We start from the raw sequence: 14,852 nt of genomic DNA, 5'->3' as shown, positions 1-14,852 counted from the left end.
GATCGTAACAAGCATTCCTTATGCAAATATCGCTTTCAATCGACTTGTTTCTAATTTTCCAGCGCGCCTCCGCCGGCATTTGTGCCGTTGGATCGAAGAAGAACAAGTGCTGCTGCTGCTGTTGGTTGCTGCCGTGAAGCGAAAGAATTTGAATATTTTTATTAACAGCCAACATAATGAGCTGATTGTTCTTCGCTCTCCATTGGGAGTTGTTTTTTTTTTTTGAAGAAACAGAAGGAAAAAAACCGTGCCCGTCAGTCGCCATCAGTCATCGGTCTCGTCGGTCATGCCGAAGCCGCTTCTATGCGCTTCTATATGTGTGGCTCAAAGTCGTTGAAGAAGGTGTGGTAGCTGGATCCCGGGGGATATGCAAAACACAGTTTCCGTACGTGCTTGGAATCGCATTTGCCGGGAAGGGAAAAAACCAAACGCCTTAAACCCGAATGCCGTCGGGGACTGACCTTGAATGAGAGACATAAAGAGGGAGGCAAAAGGGCGAGCCGGATGCCTTCTCATGTGTGCAACACGATTCAACCAAATTGATGTCAATTGCAGTCAATTAGAACTGTCTCCGGGACAACTCTCACTCTTTGCGTACCACTATCGAGAAAATTACGAAATAAAGTCGCTTGCCCATCAATTTACGGCGGCGCTGTCGATTATCTATCCAGTTTAATGGCCCATTACCTTCCCGTGAGGGATGAATTGTGTGCGAGAGGTGTTCTCGAATCATTAATACCCACTTCAAAGTCCGCATACCCGATCATTAACGATAGGATCGTTTCCCCGCGCATCCTTCGAACTATAAACACACACTCGAAGCACGCATCCATTGAGGCTAACAATTTACGACCTTCAAAGTAGATTAGGATCGAACAGAAAGGAAACAAAAGCATGGAAACTTTCCCACGGGTTTCTCTCTCCCTCGAGTTTTTATACTTGTCTCTCGTTTGCACTCGCTTAGACTGAAACAGGTTGTTACTTCCCTTCCTTGTTACAGGCTCTTGATTATCGACAGCATTCTCCCTTTCTCGGGAGCCCGCATTTCCGAAAAAAATATATTTTTATTTGGGCTCCTCATTTCGCATCAGCCTAACAGAACCAGGAGTTCAATATTTTGCCAGTAATACTCATGAAGTATGTCAGTAGTATGAAACCGATTACTCGCGGTTGACTCAGCGACCTACACGGACATAAGGAACAGGGATCTCTAAGTTTGAAAGAGGCACTGGAATTTTCATTGAAGATGCCGAAGCCAGTGGACCCGTTTATGAATGAACCGTCAGTGAAGAACATTGTATCAGATCTAACTTCACGAAATTTCGCCGAAAAGATCGACGGAATCGGCTTAAGTAGCGATATTGTATCCTCTCCAGCTTGAGAATATGAAATTGATCGCAGTTGGTCGGAAGCAAAAACTCCCATATTCTAACACCGTTAATATCGTTGTTTATACAGCTTCATGCGGTCTCCTGGATGAACACCCCACCATATTCTGGCTATTGTTTGGAGAAAATCGATTCTTTGCCGGTAATTTTGTTTGAAATTTTAGTTCTCATGAAATGAGAACTGTTCAGAATGTTCACATTTTTTCGACAACGCTCCAACCTTGTCAGGATCAAATGGAAGAGCTCAGGTTTTATTGAGGAACCTAAACATAGAAGCCGTATTCATAGAGTTTGTAGACAACTCTTTGAACTTTTGAGGACAACATGCGCTTGCTGAGAATCCACTGTGTGTGTCATTTTTTTAGAACCAGTGGCGTAGCGTGAACAAATGACACCCGGGGCGGGTGTCTTGGGTGAGCCCCTCTCCATTCAAACATCGTTTTTAAGTATTTTGGCGTAACCTAGGTTCACACGAGTTCCTGCCTAACCATTCTCAAAATATTTTTTTATTTGCTTACTATTTTGCCTAAACATATTTTCGGTACCAGCAGGATATAATTGGTTCCGCACTGAAAGCGATCACGACGCTCTAGTTCGCATGCTTGTGTATCATGAAGTGCTAACCGAAGCAGAGTACTCGCTCTCCTTCTGATGTAATCGCACCAGGGCCCTGGTATCCTCAGAATTGTTAATTCAATCGAGCTATGAAGATTCTGAAGCTACAACGGAGCTACAACATTGTCGAACTATGTTTGTTTCTATCTATGAAGATAAAAAAGTTAGATTTTTCATTTCATCGATAATTTTGGTCACCCTATTTTTGATAACATAAAAATGAACGCTCTATCATATGTAACAATTTTGTCGAAGACAGTTTTTGTCTAAACAATAAATATCTCCTAAAAAGTTGATTTTTAGCGTTTTCTATCTGAGTTGCATTAGGGTAAGTATGAAGAACGGTTTTTTTACTCTAAGTTTTATATTTGAAATCCTACATCAAAATAGTCTTCGTACGACTTTTAGAGCTTATCAATACCAACATTTTGCGATGCGGAATTAGTCAATATATTAATCCTGCTGAAGGTTTTTGATGGGTTTTCATCCAAAAACTCATATTTCAATTTTAATTAATTCAAACACGAAAAATAACATAGTTTTGAAAATCACAATCACATATATCACAAAGTGTGAAATTTGTTCTTTCAAATTCCGTCAACAAACATTATTCATGTTTGCCCCAAAAAGAATGACAAACAAATGAAAAGAGCGTTTTTTTTGGGAAGAAATATCAATAACTTTAAGTAAAGTTGAGATATTGACAAGTTCCGCATCGAAAAATATTCGTATTAATAAGTTCTAAAAGTCTTTCGAAGACAGTTTGTATGTAGAATTTGAAATATAAAAGTTAAAGCAAAAAAAAAAACTGTTTTTTCCGTGGTGACCCTAATGTAACTTAGAAAAAAGGCGCTATATCGTTTATTTCAAGAGATAGAATCAAACTTTGTTCTACAAAGATGTCTCAAATGACTGGGACTACAATATTGTAGAACTATATTTACCTCTATCTTTAAAGATAAGAAAGTTATATTTTTTATTTCATCGACAATTTTGGTCACCCTATTTTTGACAACATAAAAACGAGCGCTCTATCATGTGTAACAACTTTGTCTAAGACTTGTTGAAGAAGCTTCAGCGCAAACCCTCCAACACTCCAATCCTCTTATAAGTTATAAGCTTCGAGGGGAGGAATTTCATGCATCGAAACGATTGCCTCAGAGATTATTCCCGTAAACTTTCTCCAGTCAATATTTTTCGTGAGATCGCTCGCAATATCGACTGACTCGCGAGAATTTAATTCATTGGCGATCGATAAAATTATTGGTAGGTGATAACTACCGTTGGGAACTTTGATTACCTTCCACGTGCAATCCAGAGATAATGAAGAAGAACAAAGAGATGTATCTAGAGTACCTACCCGTGTAGGAGAGTTGGCTATCCTAGTTGCTTCACCAGTATTCAAAATTGTCATTTTGAAGTTGTCGCACTGATCATAAATAAACGTGGCATGGAAGTCACCTAAGATTAACCGCGGCTCTGGCGATTCATCGAGACTATAAAAAACTGATGTCGGCCTACCGTAGTTCTAGGAGGAATATGTATCGAGGAAATGCAGAGGACTAGGACATTGATGTGTGTCTGACAAGCGACAACCTTAATGCCTGTCTTCGATAGGACTCTATAGAAAGAATGATTTTTTTCGATTCCGAAGACGTCACCGAACGAATCATTTCAATGGAGGCGAATCGTGGAAATTCAACTCGTCGTCTGAAGAAAGTCATGTTTCGAAAAGGTAAAATTCATCACAGTAAAATCTGTGAAAAACAAACTGGAATTGATTTAGCTTAGGGATGATGGTTCTGCAATTCCACTGGCTAACAGTGGTCAAATCCTTGATCTCTTGCACTGAATCAGGCATCGAGGGAAAAGAACGCTGCTTAAATGGCACAATGTTCTTTCAAAAATACTAGAGGTGGGTTATATTTGTGATATAACCGCAAGGTAGAGGTAGGACTACCGTTGTATCAGTAATCATTTGTTTAAAGTTGCATCTGGGTATTTGCTGAATTTGCTGGACGTTTTTCTTGTAAATGTGTGAGTGGATGAGTGTTGAATTATAATTGATACAGGGAACAACATGAAATTCAACTCTTTTGAACTGACTAGTGGTCCTGGAAAGGATCGATGATTGGCTTTGTAACAGCTACTGAAAGTGGTTGATACATAATTATTTCTTTTCTCGAGAAAAATAACACGATATATATGTCCTTATTGTCAGTATGTATCTCCTCCTCTAGAGATTTACTGTCTTCATAAACGACAATCCTTACGTGCGATTCAGTATACAAACTATCTGCACCTAACGGTATGAAAAGCAACGATGTACATGGCTCCGATCAGATCGACAATAGAATAGAAACGGGAATCTCTTAAATGCTTTTCTTCTTCTTCTTCTTCTCCTTCTTGTAGGATTAAAGAGACTTTAAACCTTTTAGTTCATTCGTCTCTAGCCCTGAGAAGGGCCCTTTGAGACAACTCAATCCTTGAAAAAGATACTTCATTGTCGTTCGAAGCTTCTCGGTAAACCGTGTCCGCTTCCAGCAACATAAAACGACATTCTTGAAAAGGATTTCCGAGCTTATATAGAGCTTATATAGAGAAGTGTGTGTTTACATCCACTGTCGTCTGTTTTCAAAACAATTTTTAAGTGATTAAAACAAGCTTATCGGATCAATAAGTAGCAAGCATATAACTCTTAGACATTTCATCTTCCATACCACTTTGTTGAGCAGGAGAAGAATTTTTAACGCTCGAAATAAGAATCGATTTCTCCTCAGAAATACTCAGCGCAAATAATTATCTTTCGAATGAAGTGGTTACCATGCCATTTCGTTGAGCTTGACCAGAATTATTAACGCTCAGAGAAGATTTCTCCTAGGAAATACTCAGTACAAATAATACCCCCTCCCCACTTATTGAAAATGACGATTATTAGCGGCATTCGTAAAAAAAAATGATTTTATAACTGCTGTTTTCATCAATGTGGTTTCATTGATGTGGTGGAATATCCTCTACACCATATCAAACATTTTCTACTCTCTGCTATCAAATCCATAGTCAATAGCATCCATCTGTATCGAATTATCATCAATACTTCGGTTTTCGCTAAATGTTGAGATTTCTATGCCAGATAAAACGCCTTGAATGTATTCTGGAATGGCAAGTTCTAGAATACGCTTGACCACAGTGCAAGCTGGAAGAAATTTCTTTGACGAAAAATCCCCCGGCCAGAACGGGAATCGAATCCGAGCCCCCGGCGTCCCACATTATCATGCCGGGGGTTCGGGTTCGATTCCCGTTCTGGCCGGCGTCCCACATTATCATACCGGGGGTTCGAGTTCGATTCCCGATCTGGTCGGGGATTTTTCGTCAAAGAAATTTTTTTCCGACTTGCACCGTGGTCTTCTTTCTCGGAAGTGATGAAAAAGAGATATTATAATGTACCGGAACTTTCTGCATTTCAATGTTAGTTGTAAAAAAAACAAGTGTGTGTGACAAAATATTGCTACTTTCTGACAACAACAACAAAAAACTGCAATTCTAATCGCCACCTTTTTTCTTCGCTTTCTTCCAGGACTCCAACAATGGGATGATCGGCGGTCTGCAAGCGGAATTCGGTGGTCCTCCGTCGTCCCAGCTGATGACAACGCCGATGATGGCCACGGGCAGCGGTAGTGGCGGCACCCCGAACGGAGTGAGTCTGCATCCGACACCGCCCGGAGTTCACCACCATCCGGGTCCACCCGGTGGTCATTTACATCCACCGCTGCCACCCCAACAACAGCAGCAACAACAGCAGCAGCTTCAACAACAGCAGATGGGTGGACGCTCGGGTGGAACGGCTCGAGAGCGGGCAATGCACGCCGTTGAGTACTACAACAGCAATGTGCTGCGAGCAAGGGTTGGCGCAGGATTAGCTGGACCGAGGAATTCCGTCCACGAACGGTATCCGTACGTTCAGCGTCACCTGGGATCCAACATCGGCGGGAAACTGGCACCCCCGAGCTCGGATAACCTCTACCGAAGCAATTCGAGTTTGGAACTGATCCACGATCACAGTGGAAACCACGACGGGATGCATCCAGGGGGTACGAACCTCAGGCGGGAGTACGGCAGTCATGGATCGATCGATGTGATCTCTTCGGACCGACACCACGTTACGCCGACGACCGGCGAGAGCTTCCTTGCGATGTTGCAGGAGTACAGACCGGCGGTGTTTGGAATGGAGCATCCCCATAACCACCCAGGTCATCATGGTCATCACGATGGTCGTAATGGGAGCGGTTTGATGTGCTCCTCCGGTGAGGATAGTTTGGATCGCGGTAATGCGAGTCCCAAGCTGAGAATGAAATTCAACAGATTGTGGTCCTCATCAGGTGGACATGGAGGGGGAGCAACAGGTGGGGGAAAACCGGGACGTGGACAAACACAGAGTGCATCTTTGGATGAGGCAACCATCAGTCCCAACATATCGGTGCTATCGAATGTGAGCACAACGTCAACCACAACCACCGTTTCATCGGCCGATATCGAGGAACGGCAGCGAAGACGAGCCTTCGCTCATTTCGACTGTCAATCGTTGACCGCCAATTTGGGGTACGCAGCGAAGCTGCGGGGATTGCTTCTGGCTAGAAGACGTAATACAACCACCGGTGCGTCTGCGGCTGCTACCTATGGAACAAGATCTTCCACACCGGATGGGGATAGCGTTGATGAAGACTACGGCGATGGACAAGGGAACGAACTGCTGGAGAGTTGCCCCTTCTTCCGAAACGAAATCGGTGGTGAGGAAGAGCGCGAAGTTAGCCTCACGCGGATGCAAAGTACACTTCCGATCGGTCAGCAGCGTCGAGCCATTCATCGACCAGTGCTAGCCTACGGAGTCTCAGTGCTCGAGTGCGGCGTCAACGAAACCCTGTGGAAGGCGAACACTTGCCCGTACCAGAAGGGTTCTCGCCCGATCGAACAGATAGACAACGGAGCTCTCTACTACCGACAGCACTTCTTCGGTCAGGAGCACCAGAACTGGTTTGGAATGGACGAACAACTTGGACCGGTCGCTATATCTATCAAGAAGGAAAAACTCCCTCCCAGTGCGACTCCAACGCTTGCCATCCACGGAACGGATGTTGCTTCCACCGCCAACCAAACCCAGCAGCATCTGTACCGGTTGATAGTCCGAACGTCGGAGCTGTTGACGCTGCGCGGGTCCGTCATCGAGGATTCGATTCCGAACCCTCGCGGACCCGGCAAACATGTTAGTACCAAAGAAATTCTGGAATACGTAGCGCCAGAAGTACAAATCAACTGTTTGAGGTTAGGTATCTCGACACCCCAGTGCGAACAGCAGCTCCTCAAGCTGGACGAGCAGGGACTGACCAACAAATACAAGGTTGGGATCCTCTACTGTCGCGCTGGGCAGTCCTCCGAGGAGGACATGTACAACAACGAGGATGCGGGACCCGCCTTCAATGAGTTTTTGGACACCATCGGAAAACGCATCCGGCTGAAGGGTTTCGAACACTACAAGGCTGGACTGGACAACAAAACGGACTCAACGGGAACGCATTCGCTGTACGCCGCGCACCAGGAGTGCGAGGTTATGTTCCACGTGTCCACCATGCTTCCGTTCACCCCGAACAACAGGCAGCAACTGCTACGCAAGCGTCACATCGGCAATGACATCGTGACTGTTGTGTTTCAAGAACCGGGAGCCCTTCCGTTCACCCCAAAGAACATCCGCAGCCAGTTTCAGCATGTGTTCATAATCGTTCGCGCCGTCAACCCTTGCACCGATCACACCCAGTATCGGGTGGCGGTGTCCCGTTCGAAGGAGGTTCCGGTGTTCGGTCCACCTGTTCGGCCAAGTGCTCTGTATGCCAAAGGAAAACATTTCGCAGACTTTCTGCTGTCGAAGGTCATCAATGCGGAAAATGCGGCACATCGTTCGGAGAAGTTTGCCACAATGGCCACTCGGACGAGGCAAGAGTATTTGAAGGACCTCACCGGCAACTTCTGCAGTGCCACGTTGGTCGATACGGGTCAGAAGTTTTCCATTTTCCCCAGCAAGAAGCGGGAGAGAAGCAAACCCAGATTCTCGGGAGATCTAACGCAGAGGGGAGCCTTCTGCTGGCAGGTCGTTCTGCACGATAGTGGCCAATCAACGCAGGTGGATTGTTTCCTGGGGATTTCGGCGGAAACATTTGTGCTGATTGAGGAGTGCTCGAGACAGATAATTTTTGTCACGCCCTGCAAGGCGATTCTTGGATGGTCTACCAGCCAAAATTCGCTGCGAGTTTACTATCATCAGGGTGAGTGTGTAACGTTGAATATGCGCGATACTGGCGATCGGGACGAACAGCTGGAGGTAATCGAGCGATTACGGGCAGTGACGAATGGTTGCGGAGCTCTGGAGCTGAGCCTACGGAGAAACCCGATGGGGCAGCTTGGATTCCACGTGCAGCCGGATGGAGTTGTGACGCAGGTGGAAATCTCCGGCCAAGCGTGGACGGCCGGATTGAGACAGGGGTACAGACTTGTCGAGATTTGTAAGGTAGCGGTCGCTACTTTGTCCCACGACCAGATGGTGGATTTGTTGAAGACTTCGGCCCAAGTTACGGTGACAGTGATTGAATCATTCGCCGATTTTAGTCCCCGCAGGGGCTGCTTTCTACAAAACTGTCGATTCAACTCGATTAACTACGAAAATGATTACGAGAGTGTACCCGAGCGGGCTGACAAGAATGGCAAGAAACATTTGCCAAGCGCTCAGTTGCAGTCTGCGAATCATCGCAGGAGGTATGAGCGGAATTTCTCCCCTCCAAGATCGAGCAATAGCTCGGGATACGGCACTGGCAGTAGTAGTAGATCTTTCACCGCTCCGAATCCTAACGGAGCACAACCAAATGACCACCACCGTTACGTCCCTGATATGGGAACACTAACCAGCTCCTCCAGCGGCCATTCTTCCAATGACGAACGATGGTACGATATCCTGGATCCACCGCAGGAAGCCCCAGCTTCAGCTGGGCCACCTCTCCCAGAACCAAATAACTATAACCACCCGAAGCTAACGGCCTCCAGCAACTCGCTGCCACTGGCAGGCGGCAACCCACGGCCGCTTTCTCTACACAACGATTCCCGGCAGCAGTTGAGCGGTGGTAATCCTAACGCCAACGCTAACATTGCCCTGCTCAAGCGACTAATCATCAGTGACGGTGGCAACAGTCACGAGAGCAGTCCCACCGAACCTCTCTACAGCAGCTCGATGAAGAACTTGGCTAATCATCATCACCTCAGCGCCACCGAGGAGGAAGACCTATCCCGACACAATTCACCGCAGCTCAAGCGCTCTGCCACAACCACCAACATTTACGGAATCAACGGCGCCGGCAAGCGGCAGGGCGCCAACGGCCCTCTCAGCTCGAGCAGTACATCCAGCTCACGTAACAACAGTCCTCGTCCGAACAACGGACCAGGGGACGCTAAATTGCGGTCCAAAAATCAAGCTCCCCAACGCAACAGCGTCAACTACACCGGCAACTCTCTCCAGGAAGACCTCATGAAGCTAATCAACCCGGATTACATTGCAGCCGCGTCCAGCGACGATAACTTCAACGCTGGGTCGCTGGAGAAAATGCAGAAGGGGCTCCCGAATAGCCACAGTCTGGGGAACATTTCCTCCCTAACCTCGGGCGGACTGAAACCGATCCAACAGTTCTCGCAGAAGTCTCGCTCGCGCGAGGGAATCAATCTGGGATCGCCGAACAACCTGAAGGTGGCAGCAGCCAAAAGCAACGGCAACGTACCGTCGTCAAATCAATCCGAGCCCGAGTCGCTGTCGGAAGTAATATTCACCACAGCACGACCCGCCACGGTAATATCTTCCACCACGAGCAATTGTTCCAGTCCGGCCAGCGAGCTGAACAACAATGCCAACGGGAGCAATAGGCAGCAGCAGCACCAGCTACATATCAACGAGGATCATCTGAAAATGTCGCCCAGCAGGAAACAGCAAATGATAGCCGCTGCGGGAGGTATTTTGAAGGGCACTATGACGATGACGAATGGTGGTGGGGCTGGTGGACCACCACCACCACCAGCAGCAGCCGGCGGCGGAAAGATTCCGTTGCCCGATATGAAGGAGATGGACTGGAGCAGCCTGGTGGATACGGCGACCAAAGCGATGACGCAGGTAGGTGCCACGGTATTTGTTGTGTACTGCGTGGAAGACAAAAATCCAAACTATATTATTGGGTGCGCAACTTGACCAATTCCCTCGCGCTCACGGGGCACCTTCTGACTTCATTACAGTGATGCAGCGGGGATTTTTCATTTGCATGGAATTTTACTTCACTTCACTTTGGACTGTGGCGGATTGAGGGACTCGTTGCTTTGGATACAACAATACAACACACGCTTATAACTTAAACTATGTACATCATATTATTTCTTAATATTAATTATATAGGGTTGGGGAAAAAGAAATGGCGTATTTCTGATCGAAATTTGACGTTTTATTTAACATACTTAAAATTATCCAATTTAAGTCATATATGCGCCGTTGCCATTTAGAAGGCAACTTCTTAACCCCCCTCCTTATTTGCGTTTTGATAATCACTTGGAGCCAGGTCCGGACTATACGGTGGGTGCAATAGGACATCCCATCCGAGCTCCCGTAGCTTCTGGCGGGTCATCAAAGATGTGTGAGGCCGAGCGTTGTTCTGGTGGAAAACAACACCATTGCTATTGTTCATTTCTGGCCGCTTCTGGTCAATGGTAGGCCAAGCGTCGTTCAAGCTGCTTCAAACGGTCAAGCTGCTCACAGTAGAGAACCGAGTTGAGGGTCAGGTCATAGTTGAGCATCTCATAGTGGATGATTCCCTTCTAAAACCCACCAAACACACAACAAAACCTTCCTGGTCGTCAATCCGGGCTTGGCGATGGTTTAGGCCGGCTCACCGCGCTTCGACCACGACTTTTTTCGCTTTAGGTTGTCGTACGTGATCCACTTTTCATCACCAGTCACCATCTTCTTCAAAAATGGGTCGAGTTCGTTCCGTTTCAGCAGTGCATCGCAGGCGTTGATTCGGTCTAAAAGATTTTGTTTGCGTCAACTCGTGTGGCACCCACACATCCAGCTTTTTTTGGAATCCAATCTTCTGCAAATGGCTCCAAACGGTTTTATGGTCTATACCCAGTTCCTGGTCAATCGAGCGAGTGCTCACATGCCGATCTACTTGGATGATTTCAACGATTTTATCGGTTTCCACGACGCTTGGCCTACCAGTACGAAGTGTATCTTCGACAGCCACTACACCCGAACGAAATCGATCAAACCAACGCTGTGCTGTGCGAATCGTTACAGTATCGGGTCCATAAACTACACGAATATTTTCGGCCCCTTCGTTGCAGTTTTACCTCGCAGGTAGTAAAAACGTAAAATATGGCGAATTTCTTGCTTGGTGGAATCCATCTTTGACGCGCTATAACTTGAGACTGAAAAGGACAATCACAACACTGTTAAAAGGACACTTGTAGCACAGTTTGTAAATAGTAAAACACAAGATATGTTTAAGTGTTGCCATATATTGACAATATACGACATTTCTTTTTCCCCAACCCAATATAAATCGAATCGAGGATTCATTACAATCACTATTGGCGATCTAACGCTTATGACAGACATACAACTGTACTAGCGTTGTACTTCAAAAATTGTATGTCTGTCACCATGTACAGCGATAGAACCATGCAAGCAACTCGGTACAATCGCTGTACCTGTACCGACCTGCTTCACCGCTGTACATGGCTACAGTTGTACTGTGCGCAGGGCCATAGACGGTTAGTGGTGGGTAGCATGAACAAACCAAACACTTGGCAAAATTCGTTTCATTGACTTTCTCTTGAGAGAATAACTCAGATTGGAGACTTGTTTGTTATGTTTGGTAGTTTAGACGCTAAATAAAAATCTTTTTCATTGAAATATGTGGTGAAAATTAGTTGAATTCCTTATTGTCAGTTTGACATGCGGTACAATGAACAACCAAAGTATGTCTGTACACGTACACGTACACGTACAGCGTTAGTACAGCTGTATGTCTGTCCCTGGTATAACGCAAAACGTGAATGATCGGTGAGACATCTGGATTGTGTTTTTGAGCTAAGAAAATAATGATAATGTAACCTAAAACTGAAAAACAAATCACGTATGTTTTACTTCCGGACTTTCCAAGGTAGTTCTCACATGCAAGAACCATGCATTTCCCTACTTGTTTTTGATGGTGCCCTCGAATTTCCGTCTTTGATTCAACCATTGTCAATATCTATATAATTTTCACTACTGAAAGAGATAAGAAAATAACATGTTATATTAGGCTGTCAAAAAAGTCCTGCGGTATTTCCGCGAGGTGTCGTTGTAAGCGCGTAGTTCTAATTGTATTCATTGTATCGAGTCATACTATAGCTCTTTGGAAAGGTATTTTTGCGCGCTATAATATAGTCCTTGACTGTGTTTTGTTTGGTTAAGTCGTTCGTGAGTTATAGTGTCGCAAATATGGAGCAAAATAAAGAGAAAATCCGACATATTTTACAGTACTACTATGACAAAGGCAAAAATGCATCTGAAACTGCCAATAAAATTTGTGCAGTTTATGGACCCGATACAGTTTCCATTTCCACCGCACAACGATGGTTTCAACGTTTTCGTTCTGGTTCTGGTGTAGTGTCGAAAATTGCGACAAAATCGCTGAATTAGCAGAGAAAGTCCGGCATAGTAGCAGCCGTAGCATCGGCCAAGAGCTGGGGATGAGTCATCAAACCGTTATTAACTTTGAATTTGAAGAAGCTTGGATTCACAAAGAAGCTCGATGTATGGGTGCCACACACGTTGACGCAAAAAATATCTTTAACCGTATCGACGCATGTGAATCGCTGCTGAATCGCAACAAAATCGACCCGTTTCTGAAGCGGATGGTGACTGGCGATGAAAAGTGGGTCACTTACGACAACGTGAAGCGCAAACGGTCGTGGTCGAAGCCGGCTGAAGCAGCTCAGACGGTGGCCAAGCCCTCATTAACGGCCAGGAAGGTTCTGCTGTGTGTTTGGTGGGATTGTCAAGGAATAATCTATTATGAGCTGCTTCCCTATAGCCAAACGCTCAATTCGGACCTGTACTGCCAACAACTGGACGGCTTGAAGGTAGCACTCATGAAGAAGAGGCCAATAAGGAAGCGAGCTTCTATAACAGGGGTATTATGAAGTTGGCATCTCGTTGGGAACAAGTCATCGAACAAAACGACGCATATTTGACTTAAAACAGATGATTGTAACTAATTTTATGAACAAATGAAAATTTAAAAAAAATACCGCAGGACTTTTTTGACAGCCTAATATATAAAAATGCGCAGAATTAAATTTCTTGAAAACTCATCGCAATCAAATAATATTTTATGATTATAACATTGTAATTTATGGAAAGAACTACAAACCTTCCATAAGCTCACATGGCAAAATTTAAAACCATCATCACTTTCACCGCAGCGCCGCCTAGGTGTAGATTTGTACGTTAGATCGCCAATTGACGAATTTACGTTGGATTTACAACCAGATGGCGCAGCGAGTAAAATGAGGATGTTTTGTTTTTCTGGTATGAAATTCGTTCAAATTTTCTAGAAAAATCAGAATTTATCTTCAAATTTCCCGGTTTCATGTATTCTTTCCTCGCTGAAAAGGTTAGAAAATCATCATTTTACAATGTGCTATGTATATTACAAGGAATGGCATGTTGAAAGTATTGTAACTTTAATTTTTTTCAACTAAGTAAACGATGAATAGGGTGTTTTGCGCTAAAAATACTGCAAATCCTTCTCGTATCGACCCCTACATAATCAATGATATCAGCCAATTTGATATGATATCGATTTCATCGCAATTATCCATAGTATCAATAACCGGTATGCATTATCAAACTTAAAATTTTCGAAGATTATCTATGACTTTGGTCAAATCGCGTGTTGAAACCATCGTAAATATACAAAACTCCAACTTTCTTACCATATACTGACGACATTCAATGGCTGAAATGAATCTAAATTGAAATAAAATGAATAATCCAGCCTGAGGGCATCCGTATACTAGCACATAGGATTTGACAGCGTCAAACATGTCCGGGTCGCAAATGCAATTTGCGACCACTGTCACTCGCGAGAACTGCCAAACTCTCAAGCTGGTGTAAAACAAGGCACTTAACATACTACCAGGTGGGTCAAAACGTGAAGTGGTTTTCTGCAGCCATTTAAAAAATACACAAAAGTAAATTAAGACGATTGAGCACAATTTGTGGAATATACTGATACTTTATGAAATACTCATTGCTATATTCATTATATTCATTACGTTTTACGCTGCAAGCGTTTCATTTATTGTCTTATTTCACTTAAATTCTTTCAATTTCTTAAGTTGGTTTACATTATAATATAATACTACATTTCAAGTGATCAACCTAGGGTTCTACGTTTTATATTATCATTCAGACCCTTGTGATCATCATGATCATTACATTTCACATAAATTTTTTTTTCAAAAAACAATTCTTTTTTTAGTTAGCGAATGGGCGCACCTTGTTCCATAGATTTGCCTTGAGTTCGCCGAGTAATTTGATAGGTTTGGCAATGACAGCTAAATTTGTAGCACATCTTGACTCGCGGATCATATCCCCTTGCCCGGGGCTTGGAATAATCACCATCGAATCTTGCTTTTCAGTGCGTAAAATAAACAAACACCCTCACTTTTGTGGTTCTGAGTTCTAATGTAGATGTCGCATGAGCTGATTCAGCTTTGCGTAAA

General features: G+C 44.5%; 1 protein-coding gene across 4 annotated transcripts in view; it reads left to right on the top strand.

The window, feature by feature from the left end:
- The window catches only part of LOC129780322 (signal-induced proliferation-associated 1-like protein 2), a 245,109-nt gene that overhangs the window by 227,175 nt on the left and 3,082 nt on the right, over positions 1-14,852 (top strand). For all 4 annotated transcript variants that reach the window (XM_055788450.1, XM_055788452.1, XM_055788453.1 and 1 more), the window contains one exon: positions 5,581-10,200. In XM_055788450.1, the coding sequence (XP_055644425.1) occupies positions 5,581-10,200 (4,620 nt within the window). The remainder of the gene's footprint in view (positions 1-5,580; positions 10,201-14,852) is intronic.

Source organism: Toxorhynchites rutilus, chromosome 3, assembly GCF_029784135.1.
Source record: "Toxorhynchites rutilus septentrionalis strain SRP chromosome 3, ASM2978413v1, whole genome shotgun sequence".
NCBI lineage: Eukaryota > Metazoa > Arthropoda > Insecta > Diptera > Culicidae > Toxorhynchites > Toxorhynchites rutilus.
This window is presented reverse-complemented; position numbering and strand designations above follow the sequence as displayed.